This window comes from Microtus oregoni, unplaced genomic scaffold (genome assembly GCF_018167655.1).
Source record: "Microtus oregoni isolate MIOR12 unplaced genomic scaffold, Mior012 000036F_ref0000092, whole genome shotgun sequence".
Classification (NCBI taxonomy): Eukaryota; Metazoa; Chordata; class Mammalia; order Rodentia; family Cricetidae; genus Microtus; species Microtus oregoni.
This window is the reverse complement of record NW_024543095.1, coordinates 22,264,281-22,290,925: the sequence shown is the minus strand read 5'-3', so window position 1 is coordinate 22,290,925 and position 26,645 is coordinate 22,264,281. Positions and strand designations below refer to the sequence as shown.

Genomic DNA, 26,645 nt, shown 5'->3' with positions numbered 1-26,645 from the left:
GGAAGATTTCAGATGTTTGACATCCGAAAGGGAACACTGGCCTTTGTTCAGAGGCCCAAACTGCATATGAGCAAGGGTAGAGGGCTGGTGTGGTGAATTATCTTGCCAGACAGTTCTGAGAAGTCAACGTTTTGAAAAAAAGTATACATAGAATCTGGCCCAGGGCATAAAAGGATTTGTTGAATTTCAAATGTCAAGCTCAAAAACTGGAAAGGAATAGAATTCAGAACAAAAGACCAAGAACAGGGTTTTCAACTTTGTAATGGGTAAACAGGTTGCCAAATCATGCAACGAAGGAAGTACTGATTGTTCACTACTCTGCTTTACTTCTGCTGCTCGCCAGGAAAACAAGTAAGACCAAAATTTCCAAACACCTTTATTGTTGTTGTTATTATGTGGATAATATGGGCTCACCACAGAAAGCAGCAAATAAATCAACCAAAGAATAGATAAAATAGTGTCAAGGTCTATCCTCTAGATACAGCGTGTTAACAGACCACATTCTGTGGATGTCGTTCTCTGTACACTTCTATGCAGACTGCACAGTTTGTGGTTCATGGTGCTATACTGATCTGGCATTTTCTACACAGTATTCCATGATTGTCTTTCCACATGAGAAACTTTCTTCAGTATTGTTAGCGGATTTTCAGTATTCTCTTTAATGGCTGAGCTGTAATGGATCTGATTCAACATTTTGAACACTTAAACTTTGCTTCTGATTTTTTTCATTGTAAATGTTTTTTAGATAATCTTCATGTTACCAGGTCTTCAAATAAGCCTTTTAAATTTAATAATTTAAAAATTCTACAAAAATAGAACTCTAACACTGAAATTAAAGTAAATACACAAACTTTCTCTAATGTAAGGTCCAATTTTAAAACCAAGTTATAATCTAGCTAAATTACCACTCACTAGTGAAAACACAGCTCGAAAGACAACTACAGGATTAGCTTTTCCTTAAAAGATTTTTCTTCCAGGTTAAGGCATTATGAACTCTAATGTGACTTGTTCATTTTCTCGTCATAGTCATGCGCAACCAAGGCAACCTGAGGCTGGTCCTCAACAGCAGACTCTGGACCCAGATGAAGATTCAGAGAGCAAATCACAGAAATCTGCGAATGACTGCGACCGATTTAGAAGACAAGGGTATAAAAATATTCTTAATTCAGGTAAGTTACTGATTTCAGTTATGAGGGCATCATCCTACTAATACAATAATTAGCCTCTTGCAATTCCTAATTTATTTTTGCATCATGGTATAATAATCTGCAAGGTTCATCTAAGCCCTTCAGTGAAAAAATAATCTGCATGGTAGGCAAAGAAATCTGTCACCCATTACGATTATTGACAGTTTAATATGGCCTAACAACTATTCAAATTGACACCAAAATCAATATCAATCAGTTGGTCCTCATTCTAAGACATTTGGATGTTACTACCTAGCATTTCCTTTCCTACTGAAATTATGTCAATAAGCGTATTAGTTCCCAGTGTTTACATGGTCACAGCGGCTCCTAGGAGGTCAGCCGAGCCTTAACCTGCCACTGGCGTGGTTACCCGGATAGAGGAGGCTTTGTGGTCACAGCAAAATGTCCAGTGAGGAATGGAAAAGCACAAGGCCAGCATGTCACAACCAGTCCAGCAGCAAATTCCAATGCCAGACGTGAGACAATCTCCAGGGTAACGCAGGGAAGCAGTGCTGTTCCCTGCAGCAGGAATGCCTGCCCTCAAATATAAGATGCAGATCCAAGAGAGCTGCCAAGAACAAAGCTTTCTTCCCACCACCCCCAACCTTCTATCCCCAACTGGGTTTTCCCCATAGCCTGAGACTTGGAAGATTTGAAAGATATGAGCAGCCAAATGATATGGAAGTAGATAATAGTATAAGTGGATAGACTTCCACTAAGGAAAGAAGAAAAAATGGTATGTGACAAAACCCCAAATTTTATTAATTAAAGTGCTTCATCAGGTATAAGTGACCTAGGTAGTAAAGTGTTAGGAAAAGTTCAATCAGCAGCAATACAAAAAACAAAAAAAGAGTAAGATGCTAAGATGATAAGTCCTCTTTCTCATTTAAGGATGTAATATCCCATCCCACTGGTTTTCATTGGTAGAGCATGGTGGAGAGACTGGGGCTGCCTCTCTTCACCATTACCAGAACTTGAGCCATGCTGGTTTTTAAACTATGGCACATTCACAAGAGACAAACAAAGGGAATACAGTAAAGATCATCTGTTGTGAATGCTATCAACATTTAAGTCTTACACTAATAGGTTAAGCATCTCTGATTTAAAAACTTGAAACCCAAAATGCTCCCAACTCCAGTTTTGAGCTTCAACATGGGAATTTTCACAGCAGATCTTGTGTGATAGGTCCCAGTCAACACACAGGCACACTAATATATTGAAGAAAATTTCCATAGGCTGTGTGTGCAAGGTATAGATGAACCCTAAATAAATTCTATGATTAGATTTGGGCTCCATCCACAAAATATCTTAGTATGTATCTGTAGATATTACAAAATCAGGAGAAACTAAATGTGTACATATCCATTTATATGTGCACACTGTACAATTATATGATCTCCAAATTTCTTAGCTTTCATTAAACTGGCTTACATGCAAAATGAAGGCAAAAATAATATACTTTATAAAACTGCTGAGATTAAAATGAAATGATGACACATTTCTTTTTCTTAGTGCGAATGATTGTTTTAACGTTGTATCTAGACACGTCCTTTATTTTTCTCAGCAACAGTTTTCTCCTTTGTAAAAGGAAGAGGGATGGTATGTCTGTACTAGTGGTTTTTGTTTCATAGCTAATGCTATACCAGTTTTAAGTACTCCTGCCATCATCTTTATATTAATGACAACCAAAATTTAGCTCTGAGACGTTTTGAGAAGTACTGTGTATGAAAATGTCACCATTCCTCCGAACCTCCTTCTCCACAAAGCTGTGTGGGTTGGAGGGTGGGGAAGTGGAGTGATGAGAAGAAGCAGAAGGCCTTTTCCTCTGAGCATGAGCAGAGAGAAACCATCTTAAAGGTCTCAATTCAAAGAGGATTCTTAAATTACGAAACTGCACTTATCAAGTATGGATTGAGATCTCACAACACTGCTCACTAGTGCAAAAATGGATCAGCCTTACTTTTTAACATGTTGGGCTGTGGGCATTTCTTTACCTTCCAGATTTATGTAATACAGTTCTGTCCTTTAGAAACAATGAGAGATAAAGTAAACATAGACATTATCCATTTCTCACAAAGGCTAGCGCCAAAGACATAGGCTATCTGTATGCAGCGATACATCACCGTCTTGTTGCCCTCCGAAGCCTCAGGAAGCACGCTGATGGCGATCCGGTTGACAGCCAATCGGACACAGTCCTCCAGCAGTTCAGCTGTGACGAGGACGAGGAGGACTTCATACAAGTCACTAAAAATGGATCAGGTAAATAACTCTTGTTAGGTCAGAAGCCTGAAAGCATCATGGTGAGCATAGTCCAGTCTCGGGTTGCTTTAAGTGAGTGGTGGTTGGGGCCTGGCTGTTTGTATCCAGGAGAAGGTTGGAAAAATCTGTCTTCTCCTAGGGGCCTTCAAGTTGGCTTCCCTGTGACACCTGCAGGTCATTTGCCTATAAATTCCAAAAAAGACTTGGCTCACAATTTAAAGTATGACATTGCTACCTTGAAAGTAGCCATGACTCACGCTCATTTTCCCACGGTTCAGCCTATTATTGGCTACAGCTAGAGGCAACAGAAATGTATGCTATGGGATGCAGGTAAATCTAATTTTAAGTCCTGAAAATCGTATCTATTCCTCTTTTAGAATTTGATTGCTTAGAGAAACACCTAAACGGCCTAAGTATTATCTGCAAGGTCCTCCTCTGACTAGGGCAAAAATGACTACTCCTTAAAAGTGGATCAGGAGTCACAAACGAACTGAGGCTGAACAGAATCAGCAGTAAGATGTTTTTTAGATTTTGTTTGTCCCGAAGTGTGGATTTGAATGTAGCACCCTGATACCACTATTGGTGGGGCGCACTGCCAAAGACCTAGTAAGCACTGCTGTGTCTGTGGACGTAGCTGTTCTAACAGCCACCTAGTCATTTTCAGTGCCAGCTTCATTCAGCACAATTCCATCTACAGGGACTTGGCAATGTAAAATGGTCATGTGATGAGCAGTTTCAACTTTCAATCATTCGAAAATCTTAAAGCTTTCCTAATTATACATAATTTAAAAAATGATCAAAGAACATATAAAACAGAATGAAAGACTTTTCTTAATTATTAAAATTATAATTAAAAGGAAAATTCTACCGTGTGTTCAGATTAGGTTGTTAAATTCAGTATATGAGTATGATTTTCTACTTTAAACAAATCTATTGAACAAAAGGTTTATGATTCTCCACATTAAATGAAATTAATAAGTACATTATCTTTCATATTACAATGTTTATATTGTCCACAACAAAACAAATTCTACTAGAAAATGTCAACATGAAATAGAGATGAAATGGCAAAATTTAACTAATGAGACACAGTATGAAACTTACTTTAGGAAGGGGCTGATATGCAACCATGTGACTGTTAAATAAATGGAAATGATATAAGAAACTGTCAATCACAGGACCCTCCTCCTGCTATTGTTCCCCCTCACACAGCACCTTCTTCAGGAGCTATTGCAAACTATGCTAAAATGTTACAGAAGCTATAAAATGCCTGTTTGGATTTCGTTGCCCATGAATTAAATAACATTTGTTAGAAAATGTCATCTTTAAAATTATTAGTGACATTGTTGGTAAGATAGCTCAGCAGGGAAAGCATGTATCACTCAAACCTGACAACCTGAGTTTGAGCCACAGAGCCCACATAGAAGTGGAAGGAGAGAACCAACGTCACAGAGTTATCCTCTGCCTGCATGCACACGCCTTAGCACACGTGTGCGCCCCATCTCTCTCCCTCCCTCCCTCTCTCCCTCCCTCCTTTCCTCTCTCCTGCTCTCTCTCTCTCTCTCTCTCTCTCACACACACACACACACACACATACTAATGATGATGATAAACTCAAAAGCTGCAAAAGAAGAGTATACATGAGCTAAAATCAACCACACTTGATATAGGTGGGAATGAAAATTATTAGCAATATTTTCTGACATCATTTAAACATATATTTTTGTCTTTCATTTCCTTATCACTAAGCTACTTATGTTTATCTGCATTTGATATTAAGTCTAAATATGACATCATGTAATGAAATATTTTACGTTCGCCACAGGCCCTTCAAGGTGGAACTACAGACCGTCACTTGTCTGCTCATAGCACTCTCTCCTGTCACCAATACATCTACAGAAACTGGTCACTCTCCTGAAATGTCAGACCATCCTAACCGAGGAGATGCTGCACATACCTTGAAGAGGTTTTTGGTTTTTTTTAATTAAAGAAACACAATTTATTGTAATTAAAAGTTTCATGTTTTACATTTTGAATATTGTGGACAGAATTTAAGAAATGAACTTCAGAAGATAAAAATTCATCTTAATCTAGAACAGGATTTAATAACTAATTTGGATAACTCATCATGTTGATGAATATAATAATTAAAAGTGTAAATTGTTGGCTTTGATAAATATCTAACTAAAGTATTTATTTTAGTCATACATTGTCTGACTATAGAAATAATACTAAATTTACAGTCATATCTTTAAAAATATTATAGCTGCAAGGCATTTTATTATATCATGTTTATCTTCTGAGAAATGTATATTTTCACTTGCATTTTCAGTTTCCTAATACATATATTCAGGGAGAAATTCTTTTACAAAAGTGTCCACTCATGGACTTGTATCTATTGCATCTTATGTATGTGACTCACAATCAGTTCACAACTGTTGGTGAATAATGGAACAAAATGTAATATATTACCATGTGTCAAAAAATACAAAAGCCAAATATCAATGTTCTTTATTTATGTGATTGTCATTAATATAGTCTCGTAGTGTGTGGATATGTAGAAACCCTTTTACAACAAATGTATTATATATAGTCAAATAACTATCTCAAATTCTACCATTATGGCATAGTAATTTCAATATTTTTCAGAAGATGTTTTTATGCCCTTTTGATATTTCAGAGATATTTTATGAAGCAAATATGAAAATCAGTCTCAGTACTTAGGGCCATGTTTTACTTTATTAGTGGCCCTAACCAGTTCCATCCCAGGATAAAGATTCAGGATGCTGAACGTTTCTGAATGTGATCTGAACCCTCACGTACATACTTGTAATGAGGTATAACTGTACGGACTGCTACAATGAAGAAACAGTTCTTTGCAAATATATGTCTGAATAGATATTTTAAAAGTTAACATTGCTTAATTGCCTTTCTAACAACAAAATCATCTGCATGTACGTATTTATCAACCAAACCTCAGCTCAAATCTCACAGTTTAGCATACTGCAGCCGAATAAGCTCTTAAGAGTAGGATTTGATTAATATGCTCAGAAGAAAAAAGAAAAGGGACACCGAAGAGATAGGGACAGCTCCAGGGAAAGGAGTAAATTTAGATAATTAAGATTATAAAAGTAACTCTGGTGCAGAACCCCCTCAGTGGATAATTCTTACTTAGGAACATAACAGAGACAGGGAGGCACTTGCAGACCAAGTTATTTTTATCAAAAACTTCTAATTTTATGTTGAATTAAGATATTTTAAGATAATCTAAACATTCTTTATCAATAGTATTTACTCCAATTGTTTAGCTTAATTATGAATCATTAAAATGTTTTCTGTTACCAAATCTTATTTTACATCCTTTATGACTTACTTTTTGTTGGTGTGATAAAGCATCCAAAACAAGGGGACTTACAGAAGGAAGAGTTTATTTGGGCCTACAGTTTCAGAGGGAGAGTCCACAATGGTGGGGAAGCATTGCCACAGGGAGCCAGCAGGAAGCTGAGAGATCACTTCTCTAACCACCGGCAAAAAGCAGAGTGAATCAGAAATGGGACCAGGCTATCCACTCTCAAAGCCCAACCCCAGTGACATACTTCCTGAAGGTTCTCTAATCTATCCAAATTTTACCAACCAGAGACTAAGTGTTCAAATACTCAAACCTATTGGGGACATTAATCAATTAAACCACCACATAATCCATTAATACCAAAGCAAGGTACCCTTCATTCCCAGTGAAAACTATCTCCTCAAGTACAGGACTATATTGATGTTATAAAGAGGGGTATACGTGTGTAAGTGCTGTAGAGACTGGAAAGAGTACATTTTAATATACCTGGAAATCTTCAAACTGAAGACATAAATGACACACGACACTTCCATAAAATGTTAGGAACAGTAATATTTGCTTAAGATGTGGCTATCATGTACTTACTTGGATCGTTCATTAAAAAACCACAGCTGGGCCTGAGAGCACACACCTTTAATCCCAGTACTTGGGAGGCGGAGGCAGGCAGATCTCTGTGAGTTTAAGGCCAGCCTGGTCTACAGAGCAAGTTCCAGGACAGCCAGGATTGTATACAGAGAACCCAAATCAAACCAAACCAAACCAAAAGAAAGGAACGAAAACCACACCAGCTTCGCCATAATAAAACACTGGGATTAGAGTTTGCAATTCAGTAACTTTAAAATTTTCTTGTCTGAGAGATGTGAAACTGATACCCTGTTTCATGAATACCAGGAGTTTTGTATCAGATCATAACTTCTCTATATAATCTACTATACTGATTGCTTTTTAAAAAATATCAGACTTGAAGTTATCAAACTGAAATATAAGAACATATTAGAACTTCTAAGACAGCATTTGTGAACTGTAGTAATGATAGAATCATGGAAATGATTGATGAATGGTTTATCCTAATAAGGTCTTGATAGCTTGATTGTCTTCTAACTAGAACATCCTAGAACTTAATTTCTTCCAGTCTAAGGGATAAAAAGCATTCCACTCTGATCTTAATTTGTATCCTTCTGACTTTTAATATGGCTGAACATCTCTCAAGGGGTTTACGTACTGCAAGTGTTTCTTTTGAGAAAATTTTAATGATTTTGCAAAGCTAATTATGCCATCCTGTCCTTTTGCTGTTTTCTAATATGTATAGCACAAAGCCCAGTCCCTTAGCATGGATGTAGCTCTTTCCTCTGTCCCCATCTGTAGTATTGTCTCCCAGTGTGGCCTATTGCTCACAATTCGCTGGAAATTCAGAGTAGCTGCTTCACTGGGTCTCCTCACATTTGTTTATGCTATTTCTTGTGTAGAATTCCTTTCTCATTGCGGGGGGAGTTCAAGAGAGGGCTTTTCTGTAGTTTGGGTGCTATTCTGGAACTTGTCCTATAGACCAGGGCAACTGGAACTCACACTGATCTGTCGCTCTGCTTCCTGAGTGATGAGATTAAAGGCATGCACCACTACTACCCTGCTCCTTTCTCATTCTTGATGTTTTTTTTTTTTTTGAGACAGGATTTCTTTGCTCTTGTAGGTCAGACTGGCCTCGAACTCACAGAGATCCGCCTGCCTCTGCCTCCTGAGTGCTGGGTTTAAAGGTGTGCGCCACCACCCGCCTGGCAGACACTAATATTTTAATGTGTTAGTTCGAGACATTTCCCAGATATCTTCCTTAACTCTTAAGCTGAATTGAAACCAGCTCTTCTGATTTCTTAGAAACACTCTGAAAAAAAAAAAAAAAAGAAACACTCTGTATAATTCTACCATTGTACAACTTTAGGCTCCCAAAGAACATAACCCTTTATCATTTGATTTCCAGCACCCGGAAGAATGTTCTATTCAAATATAATTTAGTGTCCACTAATAGATGTTGTATATTTGAACTGAAGAGACATCCTATAGTAAGCTACAAACAAAGGTCTGAAGTTAAGGAGAATGATGTGGGCTTAAGACACTGGTAATAGCTGAAGTCATTCAAGGCAAAGGAGGCTAATATTTGCAGGGTTTAATTTACAGTGGACGTAGGGTTAGGCGTTTATTCATTTATGGACGACTTTACAAGGCAGCTACTGTTTTATAAATGAAGAAATAGGCTCAGAAAGGTTAAGCAATCAGTTCAAGGTCCACAAAGCAAATACACACTATAGTTGGGATCTGAATCAGTATTTGGAGGCCCAGACTCTTTATTACACAACAGTGGATGAATTCACCACGGAAAATGGAGCAGGGGAGCAAGGGAGAGAAAGAATGCTTTAAGAGTCAATGTTAGGAGCTACATCTCAGAGATGGGTCTAGGAAGAACCCAAGAGAGGGAACTGAGAGGTCGCTGGCTTGCTCAGAGTCAACAGCCAAATACTCCAGCAAGAACTGAGTCAATTCAGCGCTTCACGTAACCAAAAGATTTAAGGATTAAATGGTATCTTCGGGGTTTCCATCTGGTCATTTGGTAACTTTGGAAATAAGAGTAGTGAAGAAAACGGAGAAGACAAAAGGTTGGTGGTTCCCACAAGGATGGATTAGAAACATAAAATAAGTGTATTCCATCCCCACCCCCCCACCCCCACACCGTTCCTCAGGAAAAAAAAAAGGTTGGCAGCATGAATATGTTGATGACTGATTAACAGGTTATTCTGTCCAGAATCTGTATGTAAAAGGGAGATAGGGGACAGGAGACAACTGGGGCTTAGAAGGGTCTTTCATTCTTCAAAGTTTTCAATGTCATAGACATGACTATGTTTAAGAACTTGAGTGGAATATCCACTAGGGAGAGAGAATTCAAGATACTTCTGATCCCTCTGAGAGGATGTTTTAATGAAGCAATGCTTTGGGGGAGGCAGAAGAAAGCATCCAAAGTACGGTTTGACAAGGATATCCCATTGAGTTGTTTCCGGCTGGAAAGTGGGAGTCAAAACTGTAATTTTCTGGTTAGAGGTAATAGGTCTGACATTACAGAGGCACCTGAGTCTCATAAATATGAAAGAGCGTGCCTGGAATCCAGAAACCACTTCCTGGGGGTGCCAGGGCTGCAAAGAAGGGAGGACCTCAGAGGCAGGTGCCACATTACTAGGCTGTGCACTGTCTTTGAACTTTTCCTTCAGAGAAACTTCCCCTTCTATTGGCAGTATTCTTAGACTAGCCTAGATTTCTATGGTTGTGTAACTGTCCCCACAGACTGACAGTCTCCCTTGCTCTGGCTTTTAAGACTACCCAACATTCCAAAGCCAGATCAATAATCATCAAACACTGTTTTGAGCTTGCTTCACTGTGGGCAAAGAATAAAGGGCAAAGTGCGAGCGAACATTTTAAACCTTCAGTCTGGCCCTACCCAATTTTTCCAACCTTTATCTTCCGGTCTACAGAGACATGCACCACTAGGCAAGACTCCTTCCCCCATGATCTTCCACGTTTCTCACTGACAGCACGGGCTCCCTCGACTGGTGCTTTTTGGCGATCAGGAGGACGAGGAGCTTAGATCTCTGAGTTCGTGTTAATGCTCTATGATCCTTCTCGCTATCTGTCATTCCTCGTTAATAAAGGGCTTGGCAGCTTCATTTGGCATCAGGCAGACTTGGCCGCTTTGGGCAAGGTCAGTGTCCTCATCGCTTACCGCGGCTATCCAGCAGACACTGGTTAACATTCGCCCAAGCCAAGCGCGGGGCCAGAAAGCTAGGCCATAACGAAAGCACCGAGGTGAAGATGCTCAAGGCCCTCGCTTTCCCGCCAGGCACTCAAAACTCCATCAGCTCCCCCCTAGGCCGCCTTAGACCGGTTCCAGCTGGATTTCCTCAGGCAGCTCAAACGCCAAATAGAATTCCTGCCCTCTCTCTGCCACAGCCAATCCCTGCAGCCCCTCGGCCTCCCAAACCTCCCCAAACTCTGATTGGCTGATAGCGCCGGCCTGGGGGCGGGCACAGAGAGGACTCCGAGGGTGGAGAGGGAGGTGGGGCCCGGCCGAGAGGCCATTGCGCAGGCGCAGGAAGGAAACGGATAAACAAACAAATAAAACCCACCACCCGTAGGCCAGCCCCGTTCCCCGCCCCCCTCAGGTTGTCTCGGGGGCTCCCCGCCCGCGCCGGCGTCTGGGCAGGTCTCCCCGCTAGTGGCGCTTTCCACGCACGTCCCCGCACTTAACCTCTGCGCGCCCGGCGTGGTGCTGGCGGCGGGGAGTGCGAGCCTGCAGGCGCAGCCCGGCGGACCATGACTTGCTACCGGGGCTTCCTCCTGGGCAGCTGCCGGCGCGTGGCGGGTGGCCGGGCGGCTCTGCGGGGCTCGGGCGTGGACGGCCGGCGGCACCTGGGGCACGGGCAGCCGCGCGAGCTGGCGGGCCGCGGTAGCCGCGCCGACGGCGGCTTCCGCCCCTCGCGGGTGGTGGTGGTGGCGAAAACCACCCGCTACGAGTTCGAGCAGCAGCGGTACCGCTACGCGGAGCTCTCGGAGGAGGACCTGAAGCAGCTGGTGGGTCCTGGAGGGGGACGGCCGGTATCGGGGGAGTGAGGGGTGGGGGTGGGGGATACGGCTGAGCCCCACGGGACACGGGACACCCGCAAAGCCCGACGGCCTCCCTCCGATTGCCTGCCTCCCCACCCCCTTCGAGCGTGGGAGATTGGCGTCCCGAGCCTTTCTTGGAGAGGCCCCTGGTACCAGGACTTGAGAAGCCACGTGTGCCCTCGCCCCGGCCTCGGGAGTTCAGACTCTGCAGACTCGGATCGCTGGAAAGTGTACTGGTGGCCTGAGGGTTGTTCGCTTTGGGACCTCTCCCCAGGCCGCCCCGAGATAAAACATTCCTGTGCGCGGCTGCTGGTGGCAGAGAGAGGGCCATGGTGCCACGGACACACCCCCTTGACTCCCGGGGACCAAGGCCTGACGAGGGCAAATCCTGCTGGAATGTGGTCGCCGGTCCAGGGTCTCTGGCCGCTTCAACAGCGCCTGGGACCGCGAGGCAGGAGAGTTGACCTGAGCTGTGTTTTCATGTAGGAAGGTCAGATAAGGGACAAGTGAGCAGGATGGATAATGGGTGAAAGGAAGAGCCTGTGCCTCTGAAGTACAGTGACTCCGCGACACACATCTGTGGTATATTTACTAAGAGCCTTGCCAGTTGTGTAAAACCAGGCGTGTGTGTATGTGTGTGGGAGGGGTTGAACCCAGAGTTTGAACTTCCCCAGTTTTGAAAATTTTAATTTTGTGCTACACAGCAACTTTAGGGAAATCGACTGTTAGCAGTTTATCTAGATTCTAGGTAAATTTTCTCGATTCTAGAAAAATTCCCATTGAACATCTGTGATTGTTGATTTCAAGCACCTGAAGGCTATAGAATTAGTTGTATAGAACTACTTTCCAGTTACGTACAAGAATAGGTAGGCTACCTATTCTTAAAACCTGGTGATGCTTTGTGTTAATCATTTTTGGGGGAGCTAGGAGAAACCCGTTGTAAGTCTTTGCTTAGCTGTGGCATCTTGTCAGTCTTGTTTGATTGGCAAGTTGAAGGGTCACTTGGTAGAAGTCAAGTGTGCAAATGTCTTTTCCCTTCGCCCAAGTGTTGGAAGTGTTCATAGAAAACATCCACAGTGGTAGAGAAGATCTGCCGTTTGGCCCGGGTCGATGGTGTAGTTGAGTGAAATGAAGGCAGTGAGGTGGGGGGTTGCTGGCCAGATGGGAGTGTGCTGTTTCTATTTTGGGAAAAGAGGTGTGTTCTTTTGGTTATCCACCCAACTTTGCAAGGTTCACCTTTTAGAAGTTGTGAAATACCGCGTATGCTTAGCCTCACACAACTTCATCTAAGACTCTCTGGGCTTACAATGGTACACTCAAGAAACAAGGAAACAAAATGAGTTGGTGCTCTTCAGGTCTACACAGCACAGGTGGGATTGCCCGGAGCTCTAGATGCTCCCTGGTTCTATGTAACTGACTGCCTTTGCATTTTTTGTTTTCCTGAGCGAAATGAAATATTTGTACTGCAATGTTAGCTTTCAAAAGTTCGTTCACCTAGCTCCCAAGCCCTTTCTGCAGGAGCTGGCATTTTGAAATGATTTCAAGGACTCTGGGAAACAGGTAGTATCTGAATTGAGAATAACTCTTGTATTTCTGAACTAAATCACTACTAATAAAGTCTCTTAAAATGTAGGGGTAATCGGTGTCTATAAAAGCTCAGACTCCCTCTTTGAGCGGAGATATCTCCTAATTAGTATTTGTCCATCACTCAGTGATGCTGTTAGATTAAGGCCGCTTTAAAGTATGACTGCCGGGCTGTACAGCAGAGGCTTGTGATCACTAAGCGAAGGAGGCAGAATAGGTTTTTTTTTTTTTTTCTGTAATTTTATTGGATTTCTCCCTTACTGATAGGAGTTGGCTTTGCATTGATGTTCAGGCGTATTTGGAGTGAGATTGCATTAGGTGTAGCCTGGGTAAGAGCAGCTAAGGAACACCAGGCTGTGTCAGGTTCTACCATGGTATCCTGTAGAGGGTAGGAACAGAAAGAGTTTTACCTCATTTGTTATATTGTTGGGGTAAAACCCAACTAGAGCACATAAATTGGTTATAAAGAAAATGACGAGGTGTTTGTTTCATGCCATTGGTACTATGGCCACTGTGTAACATCATGGTAACATGATTTTGTATGAAAGCATTCTCTTTTGTTATGTTGGGTTTTTTTTGTTCATTTGTTTTTGTGAAAAATAGGTCTCTATTTAGGGTACTTGTTAAAATGTACATAGTAGATGTTGACCAGAGTGTCCCTGTAGCTTTCTGTCCTGAAGCCTCTGGTTTTCTGACTTTGTAGAAAGGCAAAGAATCATGTGAAGAATCTTTTTAATTGGTGAAGCCTGTACAAGAATAGGACTATATCCTTCAGCTTGGGGCAAAGGTTTGACTTTCAGTTGCTCTTCCTGGTGGTGTCACTTTATTTCAATCTTGCCTTTCTTCCCGTTGGCTGATTAATGGAATGGAAGACGGGAAGCCTTTTAGTTAAGGATTTAGCTTCCAAGTCCCACGATATTGCAAAGGCATAAAACACAGTCTGTTTGTGCCATAAGACCTGAAGCTGGTGGCAGAGGCGGAGCTTTAACAACCAGACACCTTGACAGTCACGGTTTAGACTTCAGATGAAACAAAACAGACTTAGACTTGGGAAGGATTTCTTGCCCAGAAATCCTTTGTCAGCCAACGAAAAGGCTTTATTTAAAACACTCGATTGTACAAATCAGATAAGAACTGAGCAGCTTTCACTTAGCTTCTCCCATTCCGTTGTGGTTTAGAGGAACCATCCTCCATTTTTAGGAAGCTACTGAATAGGGTAAAATAAGTTTATTTAATGACACGTCTATTGGGTTAAGTTGTTCTGTTTTTTGTCTTCATAGCTGATTCGTAGGTAGAGATAGAATGCCTTGCTTTTGTTTTCTTTTGTTTGAAAAAAGAAAAGAAAAAATAAAGATGGGAGGTTTAGGTTGTAGTTAACTTCTGGGCAGATAATTCTTTTCTACATCTGTGCAGTCAGCCATGTAAGTAGTTAGCACATTAAAGAACGTGATCTGGAGTGCTGCCAGGGCCTTCTAACTGAACCTTGTTGCTGTGAGATCTTCCAGCCACAGGCCCCAGAGCCATCTATCTAAGGGTGAACATCTGGCCGCTTGGCTTCTCTGCTTGTCAGTATGCAGAGGCTTCATCACCCAGGGAGCTTAGCAGAGTACAGATTCCCGAACCTTCCCTTTCATGGTTCTGATTCAGGGTAGAGAATTCCTACACTCTGCTTCTCTGAACCATATGCCTGAAATTACTATGTATGAATCCCAGAGATCTACAGTTTTTTTAGGCCAGTTTCCTATGTTTCCCAGGTGGCTCCCAGATTAGACTTTGAGAAACACTGTTTCAGTAATCTCTTCATAGACAGGGACTCCTGGCTTTCTCTTGGACTTCATTGCTTATTATTTCTAGAACTTCACATTGTGGCATTCTCAAGCCATTTTAATCCTCATTGGCTGTGCTGATTTAATTTGGACTATTTGTGGATCAGCAGTACATTAAAACTGTTGACCATGTAAAGTAATGGTGTATAATCAGCCTTTCCTTCTCGTCATCTTTTATTCAGTTTTGGCCCCGCAAATGACTTGTGTATCAGTGTGTGTGTGTGTGTGTGTGTGTGTGTGTGTGTTTCATTTTGGAAATAATCTCTGTGTATGATGAGTAAGGATAGCGGAATGTTTTTTCTTTCTTTTGTGAAAACTATTTTGTGTATTTCACATCATGCATCTCGATCCCACCTATATTCCCTCTTGAGGCACTCCGTGCTGCTACATGACCGACAGATAAGCAACGGGGACAGCTCTCCACCTGCCTCAGGTGTTGACGGGTGGAGTGGGGGTGGGGAATCGCTCTCCTGCCTGTGCCACCACATGACAGGTGAGTCCTGGGACAGCTCTCCCACCTGCCTCAGGCCTTGTTGGGGGGGTCTCTTTCCCGCCCATGCTGCCACATGACAGATGAGTGATCAGAACAGCTCTCCCATGCTCACCACTTCAGGGATGACCCACTCCTCTGCTGACAGGGCCCACTTTCCTGAGTGCTGCAGCTGGTGAGGGGTGAGCCAGCTCCCTCACCTACCTCAGGTGGCAGGGGCGGGGGAGGGGGGGTACTTTTTCTATACTTTATCTCATTTTGCTTAATAATAATGTAAATTATTCTGTAGGGTTTTTTTTTAGCGTCAAATACACCTACTACATTAATGTCTGTGTTCATATAAATGAGAATGAAGTTCTAGTATAAATACCCAAAAGTAGAGCGAATCAAAAAGTGCATGAAATTCTAATAGGTCTCTCAGGTTTCCTCTCAGAGTGTGTGCGGATGACGGTTAACCTTCCTTGTTATCCTGACTGTGATTACTCCCTTCTGAGTAGGGCTGTGAGGATGTTCTGAGTTGCTTAGCTGAGGAATGTAGATAGCATCGTGCCATGACCTCACATCCCAGACTGAATAGAAAGGGAAAAGTAGAAACTGAGCCGAGCATCAGCGTTCATCTCTTACTGCTTCTCGATGGTGAGCAGTGTGAGCAGGAACTTATTCTCGGGCTACCATGTCGATCCAGGCAGAGTGACCGCATCCCTGCCAACCTCCACCCACATTAGCCATCCCTTTTTTACTTAAGTCACCTTTTTGTTTTTTGTCATGACAGCCAGAAGAACCACATACAACATTTATCTCCCTTTTTATAAGCGGTTTGTCAAAAGTTTGCCTCTTTGCTAACCTCACTAATCTTTATCTGTTGGTCTTCACCTTTGCAGCCCAGTTTGTTTAATGTTCTTCTCTGTTCACCCTTTGATGTCAAGTTCAGACAGAATCTTTTCAGAGTCCTTGATACTTTCTGTGCTTCTCCGTACCAAGGTTGTGCTGAGTATTATGAAGACACGAAAAATACCAGTCTGTGATGATTTCTTCTGCAGACGCAGCTGTTTAGGGGAAGCCATTCTGATGTTCTTCAGAGTGACATTCAGTTCTCTTCTTCCCTAGGCTGGTACCAGTTTTTTCCCACCCCAGGCCTTATCACCATCTGGCAGTATTCCAAGTTAGTTGGTAAGGCAGAGATTGCCAGCTTGGGCTCTTAAAAGTAGGTTCAGGCTTCAAAGTTTGAGAAACAAACTAAACAAAGAATGATTTTTGTTGTTTTGGCAGAAAAGGTTTTAAGTTCTGTGGAATGTAATTTGGAAACCAAAGGCCGAAAGTATATTATAAATACTTGCATTGGAGAAATAAAAAAGACGGACAAGCAAACGGTGTACTTTCCTCTTTTCTTTTCCATCTCTGTCCTCTGGGAAGCTGCCAGGATTTGCAGCTTGCCTGCCCTGTGGGTTTTCTTTTAAACTGAAATAAGATTGTCCCTGAGCCTTCACAGAGAGAGAGAGTGAATGTGGCAGCAGCTGAAATGGCCGTGCTCTTTAGTTTTCGCTGGTAATACAGTATATGTATTACCTGGGGAGGCATTCGCTTGAAGTGTGTGGACAACCCTATGAGTGTCAGTAGCTTTGCTTTCCAAACCCTGATGATCGCTCTTCCTGTGATCTTAATTGTGGGAAAGAAGTTTTGCATAGATGCAGGTATTTGTTCACTGATGCATGCTGATGTTGTAACCAGAGAAGTTCAAGTTGGCTTTATTTCACTCTTTCTAACATGTAACAGAAATACGTAATTTCAAACACCAGCCACCGTGACAGTTATTTCATGCTTTAGAGATATTATACCATGTTTTTCCTTTATGATCACCCACTAGATGTTCATCGTGCAGGTAATTAGACCAATTTCTACAGCACATTTGCATTGCCACCCAACTGAAAGTTTTATACTTGGTGTGACATTGATTTGTCATTCCAAAGCAGTTACTTTTCTTACTTTTCTTCTTTTTTTTTCTTTTTAGATTAATTTATTATTTTATATGCACCGGCGTTTTCCCTGCATGTATGTCTGTGTGAGGGTGCCAGGTCCCTTGGAGCTGGAGTTAGAGACAGTTGTGGGCTGCCATGTGGGTGCTAGGAGTTGAACTCAGGTCCTCTAGAAGAGCAGCCAGTTCTCTTAACCACTGAGCCATCTCTCTAGCCCCTGCACGTTGCTTTTTTAAGATCACTGAGGTGAACTAAAAGGTGTTATTTTAATACTGTAAAGTGGTAATTAGTTAATTTTATACTGCTGGCATCAAACCCAGGGCCTTGTGCCTGCTAGGTAGTGATCTGCCATTAATCTACGTTCCCCAGCTTCATGGAGTGGGGTTCGTTCCGTCTCTTCTCTTCTCTTCTCTTCTCTTCTCTTCTCTTCTCTTCTCTTCTCGTAGTTGCTTTGAGGAAGCTCTGGTTCTGAAGTGCTTCCTCTTTCATGAAGCTTGTTTGTGATAGAGAATAACATCAAAGTCAGTATTATAAACACTTGCCAGGGCTCCCGAGATGGCTCAGTGGGTAGAGCAAGGCTGAGGACCCGAGTGCGATAACCAGGACACACAGATGAAAGAAGAGAAGGACCTTCTCAAGTTGTCCTCCAGCTCCACATCCAGGCACACGGCAAACACAAGTGTAACCATTGTTTAAGTAAAACCTTGCAAAGGTGTAATACGAGTTATCAGCACCCAGAAAGTTTTTTTAGTTGACTTAATTTGTTTTTTCATTACCTGTTTTTATTTTCTGCATTTATTATACTTAGTGGTATGGCAGGTCTGGAGGTCTGTGGAAATTGAGAGAGGTGGTTCTCTCCTTCCATCATGTGGGTCCAGGGTATCATCCTCAGGTTGCCAGTCAGGCAGAGTCAGCTGCCTTCACCCTGAGCCATCCCACAAGCCCGACTAACTTTGTTAAGTAGCTGTTTACCAGCAATGTACTGAACCAGGGACCAAAAACTAGTTTCCAGTGACTGGAGAAAATCCATTTCATGGTGTTCTAACTCTGTAGTCCATGAGCATATGGAAAAGGAGGAGGCTTATTAGGAAGGATGGAGATAAAGGGGAGCAAAGAACCTTGAGGGTTTTTTTCTTTTTATTTTACAACCTTTAAATAAATTTTTTTGTGTGTGAAGTGTTTAGTGTTGTGATCTTCAGTTAGGAAATATTTCAAGCCTATAGAAAACTTCACAGTAGCAAGATACAGATACGTATGTATTTAACTACCTAGACGTAGCAGATACCATTTTTGCATATTTGCTTCAGAACCTTTTAAATGGATGTACTCATGTATCTCCTGCACACATGAGGAGTCAGGCCAGAAGATAACCTTGGGAATTAACCTCGGGAAACACTTTGTAGCTCCCTCTCAGAGGAGGTCTCTCATTGGCTTGGAGCTCGCCATTAGGCTACACTAGATGGTGGTAAGCTCCAGGGGTCCTCAGTCTCTGCTTCCCAGCTCTGGGCTCCTAAGTGAGGACCAGCAACTCTTTGTTTAGGTGCTTGGGAGTGAGTCAGGTCCTCGTGTTAGTGTAGCAAGTACTTTCCCAAATGAGCTCTTCCTGCCCTTCTTTAGATTTGCTTTTTTGTAAGAATGGTAATTATTAACAGTATAGCCCTATTCATCTAGCTAGTCTCTCTGCTCCCACCATTCCAAGGGTAATCTCTACTTGTGTGAGGGTGTTAGGCATATACATTATCATGCAGATGGTTTTATATTGATATGACTCTCTACAAAAATATATAAAATTTTATGCATGTTTAAAAAGTTATAGCAATGATATAGGCTTTAGAACATGTGCCTGGTCTTTACAAATTTGCATTTATTAACTGTTGTTTTGAAAAGTTATCTGTCTTGATACAAATGCATTCACTACGTAGTGTTTGCTTTGTAGTAGTCCTCTTTTGGGATTATCACAGATTGTTTGCAGCTGTTCTATTTTACCTTTAAAAATATCATTGTGTGTATGTGTGTGTGTGCATACATAGTTTGTGTGTGGGCGCACATGTCACAGCATATAGGTGGGGGTCAGAGGACAACTTTGTACCGTTGGTTCTCTCCCTCCACCTTTTCACGTGTTCCAGGGATAAAACTCAGGTCACCAGGCTTGAGTGGCAGGTGTCTTTGCTAGTTTAACCGTCTTGCTAGCCCCAGTTTTCATATTGTTAAGGACAATTCTAACTAAAAGTAAGTTTTTATAAGCATTGGATGAATTCCCCAATCTACAAATTACCACCATCACTTAACAAGCTTTCACGTTTTTTACCAGTATGGGAAGAGTAAAATGGTACTTTATACTTTTAGGATGTTACTAAATGTTGAAGGATGGAAGAATTTGCATGGGTGAAGAGAACAAAGAATGAAGTTCATCTTTTAACCAACAAAAACTGAAACTTTGGGGCTGGAGAGATGGCTCAGTGGTTAAGAGCATTGCCTGCTCTTCCAAAGGTCCTGAGTTCAATTCCCAGCAACCACATGGTGACTCACAACCATCTGTAATGAGGTCTGGTGCCCTCTTCTGGCCTGCAGACATACACACAGACAGAACAGTGTATACATAATAAATAAATAAATATTTAAAAAAAAAACAAAAAACAAAAACTGAAACTTTGTGATCCAGTCAGAAACTTGACATTGTGACTTGTTTTAATTGGAGTAAAATGCTGCAGGAAACAGTGTAACCCAATTTGATAGAATATTTTACTTTCTGTTTAATTGAAATGCTGGCTGTTCTCTCCACCTCTAATGTATAGCAAGGGCATGGTTAGTGCTCAACCATCGGTGTATTGAGGTCATGCAGGTAGCCTGGGTGAGACAGGCAGATGTTAACTGTATTCTAAGTTAGCACCCTCTGCTAATGCTTAGAATCCAGTCTGTCTTCATAGGAATGGAGCGAGCCAGAGGTATGAGGTTTTGGTTGTGTTTGGGGATTAGGATGAAGGTGACTCTCAGGTCTTGATGATTAGGATTGGATGGGAGTTTATCGAACTCTTAAGGGATCAGTTCAGAGAATCCACAGGCAAGTTTTTCCATTGTGCACGGCAGAGTTGATATGGTCCAGACCTGAGGGTGGCAGTGCGGAAGTGACGCGATCTGAGGAGAGTGTCCTCAGCGGTGTGTGAGCTGGCTAGTGTGGAGATAGAGTGTGAGGGACCCGAGGGTGGCAGCTGGGTTTGTTCAGTTACCTGAAGAAATAATGCCTTTATTAATGGTGTATGACTCCCAGAGTACACATGTGAATGGGACCATGCAGCCTTAGATATCTTGGGGTGAGAACTAGGACTGGGTGGGGTGCTAAGGACGTTTGAAAAGTGAAGTCTATGAATCAAGAGAAGATAGAGCTGATGGGACAGGTTTCAGTCTCTGATGCATTCTCGGGAGAAACTGAGAACAGTTGGCGGGGTTGGCGGTTACTCAGAAAATGTCGGGAGAGCTGAGGAGAGAACTGAAGCTAGAGCCTTGACAATACCAACCGTAGGGAAGACACAAATAGAATGAACAAAATGAATACTGGCCAAGGCAGCTGGGATGAAGGGAAGGGAGCTCCGGGAGATAAAGTCAGTTGAATCCATAATTGGTCCGTTCCAGCCAAACAAGCCTTCCAGAGTTGGTGCTTGTGGCCTGAGCCCGAGAGGCGAACAGTTGATATTACAGCTGCTGAAAGGTGCACACACTTTGCAGGCAACTTTGAGTAATAGCAAGTCACCTAGTTAAGTGTGTAAAAGGATGATTGAATTGTGTCTAATGAGTTTACTTAGCAAACTTTCATTATCTTACAAGATTGTGTATTTTATATGTTAGAACACTGTATTGACCTTTCACGGAAATTAAAGAGTCCAAAATAATAACCTTACCTGGTAAAACAAGTTTTAAAAATTTGTAATTGTAATGATTTTAATATAAGCCAAGTTAAAAAATCAGTAATAATGTAAAAATGCAGAAGGCCATTTGGAAGATGTCATAGTTGAAGCATGTGTGTGATGTGGCGGAGCTGTTCTCAGCTTCAGTTAATTCCTGTGTGTGCTGAAGGCACAGCGGAGGGAGAAGAGGTGTTGTGTTTTGGTGATTTTTTTTGTAGGAGAAACTGTATCACTTATAATGAGATATTCTGTCTATAGATTTATTTATTTTTAGATTCTTCTACTCTTTCCAAGTTGAATAATCATTTTATTTATTTCTTTAATGGAAATAATGCATACATTTTTGAAAAATAATGATTCTGAATATGTAATGTGGGACTTTGCAAAGTTGAGAATGTATTCCAAATATCTAACTTTTTAATTGTAACCCTTTTACAGGAATACATTTGTACTTGATATTCTGATGAAGGTGAGGTTTTAGGTGTCTGAAGCCACATTATTTTCAGGCGTCTAGTTGTCCCTTCTACCACAGTTTGTGTTCTACAATAGTGTGAGTGCTATTTACATGGTAGTTCAGAATATTTTATTTGATGTTTCAGAAGTGTTTGCTGCAATGTTTTGCCACTTATCTGCTTAGTCCTTGTTAGTGAGCCCAGCTGTTTCACCAGTGACCCCACCAGCTACCCCACTAGCACCCACCAGCTACCCCACTAGAACACACCAGCTGCCCCACCAGCACCCACCAGCTACCCCACCAGCACCCACCAGCTGCCCCACCAGCTACCCCACCAGCTGCCCCACCAGCTACCCCACCAGCTGCCCCACCAGCACCCACCAGCTACCCCACTAGCACACACCAGCTCCCCCACCAGCTACCCCAGCAGCTGCCCCACCAGCACCCACCAGCTACCCCACTAGCACACACCAGCTACCCCACCAACTACCCCACCAGCTACCCCACCAGCTACCCCACCAGCTACCCCACTAGCACCCACCAGCTACCCCACTAGCACCCACCAGCTGCCCCACCAGCTACCCCACCAGCTACCCCACCAGCACCCACCAGCACCCACCAGCTACCCCACCAGCTACCCCACCAGCTACCCCACCAGTACCCACCAGCACCCACCATCTACCCCACCAACTACCCCACCAGCTACCCCACCAGCTAGTTCTTTAACAGCTAGTGTGTTAAAGAACTACAGTAATTGCATTGTCTAGGTGAATGTTGACCCTAACATAGAGAGAATGTTTACACAAGGAGAAATTTGAGATAAAGACATTTCTGCTCCATTGCTAATCTTTAGCTTAATTTCCGGCAGCTTAATGAGAACAAGGAAGTAAGAACAGAAGTTTCTTAGCCTGTTTATGTCTCTTGTTCCAGGGTGTATATTCATATAGTCCAACCAAAAGTTGGAAGAGAAGATACAGTATTTGGGCAGGCTATTGAAGTCTAGGAATCAACTACCCTTAAGTTTTATTTTTGGCAAGTGAGAAATGATAAATTTGATGACAAAATTCTGAAAGATTTATTGTACATTCAAAATGCTTTTCTTCACCCTGGGCTGTTTGTAGTCTCCATTTAATAAATTTGATTGAGCTCAACTAATATTTAAATAAACAGTAGCCGGGTCCTCAAATGCTCGCACACATTACATTTTAAAAATCTTTTTTTTTTTTTTTTTTTATTTATTTTAAAGTTTTTAATTAATTAATTTTTTTTTTTGAATTTTTTTTTTTAATAATTTTTTTATTAAGAAAAGAAGAAAAAAAACATAAACAAAAAACAAGTTTCCACCTCCTCCCAGCCTCCCATCTCCCTCCCCCTCCTCCCACCCTTCTCCCCCTCCTCCCACCTTCTACCCCTCCCCCCACTCCTCTCCCCCTCCCTCTCCAGTCCACAGAGCAGTCCAGGTTCCCTGCCCTGTGGCAAGTCCTAGGTCCTCCCCCCTCCGTCCATATCTAGGAAGGTGAACATCCAAACTGGCTAGGCTTCCACAAAGCCAGCACATTAAGTAGGATCAAAACCCCGTGCCATTGTCCTTGGCGTCTCATCAGCCCTCATAGTTCGCCATGTTCAGAGAGTCTGGCTTTATCCCATGCTTTTTCAGTCACAGTCCAGCTGGCCTTGGTGAGCTCCCAGTAGATCAGCTCCACTGTCTCAGTGGGTGGGTGCACGCCTCGTGGTCCCGACTTCTTTGCTCATGTTCTCCCTCCTTCTGCTCCTCATTGGGACCTTGGGAGCTCAGTCCAGTGCTCCAGTGTGGGTCTCTGTCTCTGTCTCCATCCATCACCAGATGAAGGTTCTATGATGATATGCAAGATATTCGTCAGTATTGCTCTCGGATAGGGTCATTTCAGGTTCCCAGTCCTCAGCTACCCAAGGAACTAACTGGGAACCTCATGTTGGGCACTTGGGAGCCCCTCTAGGGTCAAATCTCTTGCTCACCCTAAAGTGGTTCCCTTAACTAAGAATTGTGGTTCCGTGCTCCCCTATCCACCTTTCCTTTATCCCAATTCTCCTGATTCCCCAAGTCCCCCCTCCTTCCCTTCTACCTTTTCTCTCCCCATCTCCCCTTACCCCCATCCCACCCCACCCCCAAAATCCTAATTTTCTCCCCGGCAATTGGGTCTACTTCCCTTAGCCAAGAGGATAACTATATGTTTTTCCTTGGGTTCACCTTCTTACTTAGCTTCTTTAGGTTCACCTATTGTAGACTCCGTGGCCCTAATTTATGGCTAGAAACCAATTATGAGCGAGTACATCCCATGTTCATCTTTTTGGGTCTGGGACACCTCACTCAGGATAGTGTTTTCTATTTCCATCCATTTGCCTGCAAAATTCGAGAAGTCATTGTTTTTTACCGCAGCGTAGTACTCTAGCGTGTATATATTCCATACTTTCTTCATCCATTCTTCCATTGAAGGGCATCTAGGTTGTTTCCAGGTTCTGGCTATTACAAATAATACTGCTATGAACATAGTTGAACAAATGCTTTTGTCATATGATAGAGCATCTCTTGGGTATATTCCCAGGAGTGGTATTGCTGGGTCCAGGGGTAAGTTGATCCCGAATTTCCTGAGAAACCGAAACACTGACTTCCACAGTGGTTGCACAAGATGGCATTCCCACCAGCAATGGATGAGGGTACCCGTTCCTCCACAGCCTCTCCAGCAAATGTTATCCTTGGTGTTTTTGACTTTAGCCATTCTGACAGGTGTAAGATGATATCTCAAAGTTGTTTTGATTTGCATTTCCCTGATTGCTAAGGAAGTTGAGCACGACTTTAAGTGTCTTTTGGCCATTTGAACTTCCTCTGCTGAGAATTCTCTGTTCAGTTCAGTGCCCCATTTTTTAATTGGGTTAATTAGCATTTTAAAGTCTAGTTTCTTGAGTTCTTTATATATTTTGGAGATCAGACCTTTGTCTGTTGTGGGGTTGGTGAAGATCTTCTCCCAGTCAGTAGGTTGCCTTTGTGTCTTATTGACTATGTCCTTTGCTTTACAGAAGCTTCTCAGTTTAAGTAGGTCCCATTTATTCAATGTTGCCCTTAATGTCTGTGCTTCTGGGGTTATACATAGGAAGCGATCTCCTGTGCCCAGCTCCTGTAGGGTACTTCCCACTTTCTCTTCTATCAGGTTCAGTGTGTTCGGGCTGATATTGAGGTCTTTAATCCATTTGGACTTGAGTTTTGTGCACGGTGATAGATAAGGGTCTATTTTCATTCTTCTACAAGATGACATCCAGTTGTGCCAGCACCATTTGTTGAAGATGCTTTCTTTCTTCCATTTTATACTTTTAGCTCCTTTATCGAAAATCAGGTGTTCATAGGTTTGTGGGATAAAATCCGGGTCTTCTATACGATTCCATTGGTCGACTTCTCTGTTTTTATGCCAGTACCACACTGTTTTCATTACTGTAGCTCTGTAATAGAGTTTGAAGTCAGGGATGGTAATGCCTCCAGAAGATCCTTTATTGTATAGGATTGTTTTGGCTATCCTGGGTTTTTTGTTTTTCCATATAAAGTTGATTATTGTCTTCTCCAGATCTGTGAAGAATTTTGATGGGATCTTGATGGGGATTGCATTGAATCTATAAATAGCCTTTGGTAGAATTGCCATTTTTACTATGTTGCTCCTCCCAATCCAAGAGCAAGGGAGGTCCATCCATTTTTTGGTATCCTCTTCAATTTCTTTCTTCAATGCCTTAAAGTTCTTGTCAAATAGATCTTTCACTTCCTTGGTTAGATGTACCCCAAGATATTTTATGCTGTTTTTGGCTATTGTGAATGGTGAAGCTTCTCTGATTTCCCTCTCTGCTTCCATATCCTTTGTGTATAAGAGGGCGACTGATTTTTTGGAGTTGATCTTGTATCCTGCCACATTACTAAAGCTGTTTATCAGCTGTAGGAGTTCTTTGGTGGAGTTTTTGGGGTCGCTTATGTACACTATCATATCATCTGCAAATAACGAAAGTTTAACTTCTTCCTTTCCAATTCGAATCCCCTTGATTCCATTATGTTGTCTTATTGCTATTGCTAGAACTTCAAGCACTATATTGAAGAGGTATGGGGAGAGTGGACAGCCTTGTCGTGTTCCTGAGTTAAGTGGGATGGCTTTGAGTTTCTCTCCGTTTAATTTGATGTTAGCTGTCGGCTTGCTGTATATAGCTTTTATTATATTTAGGTATGACCCTTGTATCCCTAATCTCTCCAAGACTTTTAACATAAATGGATGTTGAATTTTGTCAAATGCTTTTTCAGCATCTAATGAAATGATCATATGGTTTTTTTCTTTCAGTTTATTTATATGCTGGATTACATTGATAGATTTTCGTATGTTGAACCAGCCCTGCATCTCAGGAATGAAGCCTACTTGATCATAATGGATAATTTTTCGGATGTGTTCTTGGATTCGATTTGCCAGTATTTTGTTGAGGATTTTTGCGTCGATATTCATGAGTGAGATTGGCCTGTAGTTCTCTTTCCTGGTTGAGTCTTTGAGTGGTTTTGGTATCAGAGTAATTGTGGCTTCATAAAAGGAGTTTGGTAATGACCCTTCTGTTTCTATCTTGTGGAATACATTAAGGAGTATAGGTATTAGATCTTCTTGGAAGATCTGGTAGAATTCCGCATTGAAACCATCTGGTCCTGGGCTTTTTTTGGTAGGGAGGTTTTTGATAACCTCTTCTAATTCTTCGCGACTAACAGGTCTATTTAGATTGTTCACCAGGTCCTGATTTAACTTTGGTATATGATATTTATCTAAAAAAGTATCCATTTCCTTTACATTTTCCAATTTTGTGGCATATAGGCTTTTGTAGTAAGATCTAATGATTCTCTGAATTTCCTCTGTGTCTGTGGTTATGTCCCCCTTTTCATTTCTGATCTTATTAATTTGCAAATTCTCTCTCTGCCGTTTGATTAGCTTGGAT

General features: G+C 42.0%; 2 protein-coding genes across 3 annotated transcripts in view; both read left to right on the top strand.

Annotated features, from left to right (window-relative positions):
* Positions 1–6,877, top strand: part of Ranbp3l (RAN binding protein 3 like) — a 44,519-nt gene extending 37,642 nt beyond the window's left edge. Inside the window, exons 13-15 of the mRNA XM_041631188.1 lie at positions 1,027–1,169; positions 3,266–3,446; positions 5,272–6,877. Coding sequence (XP_041487122.1) covers positions 1,027–1,169; positions 3,266–3,446; positions 5,272–5,315 — 368 coding nt within the window. The 3' untranslated portion in view covers positions 5,316–6,877. The remainder of the gene's footprint in view (positions 1–1,026; positions 1,170–3,265; positions 3,447–5,271) is intronic.
* A 4,061-nt stretch (positions 6,878–10,938) lies between these two features.
* Positions 10,939–26,645, top strand: part of Nadk2 (NAD kinase 2, mitochondrial) — a 51,912-nt gene continuing 36,205 nt past the window's right edge. For both annotated transcript variants that reach the window (XM_041631285.1, XM_041631284.1), the window contains exon 1: positions 10,939–11,403. In XM_041631285.1, the coding sequence (XP_041487219.1) occupies positions 11,146–11,403 (258 nt within the window). In that variant the 5' untranslated portion in view covers positions 10,939–11,145. The remainder of the gene's footprint in view (positions 11,404–26,645) is intronic.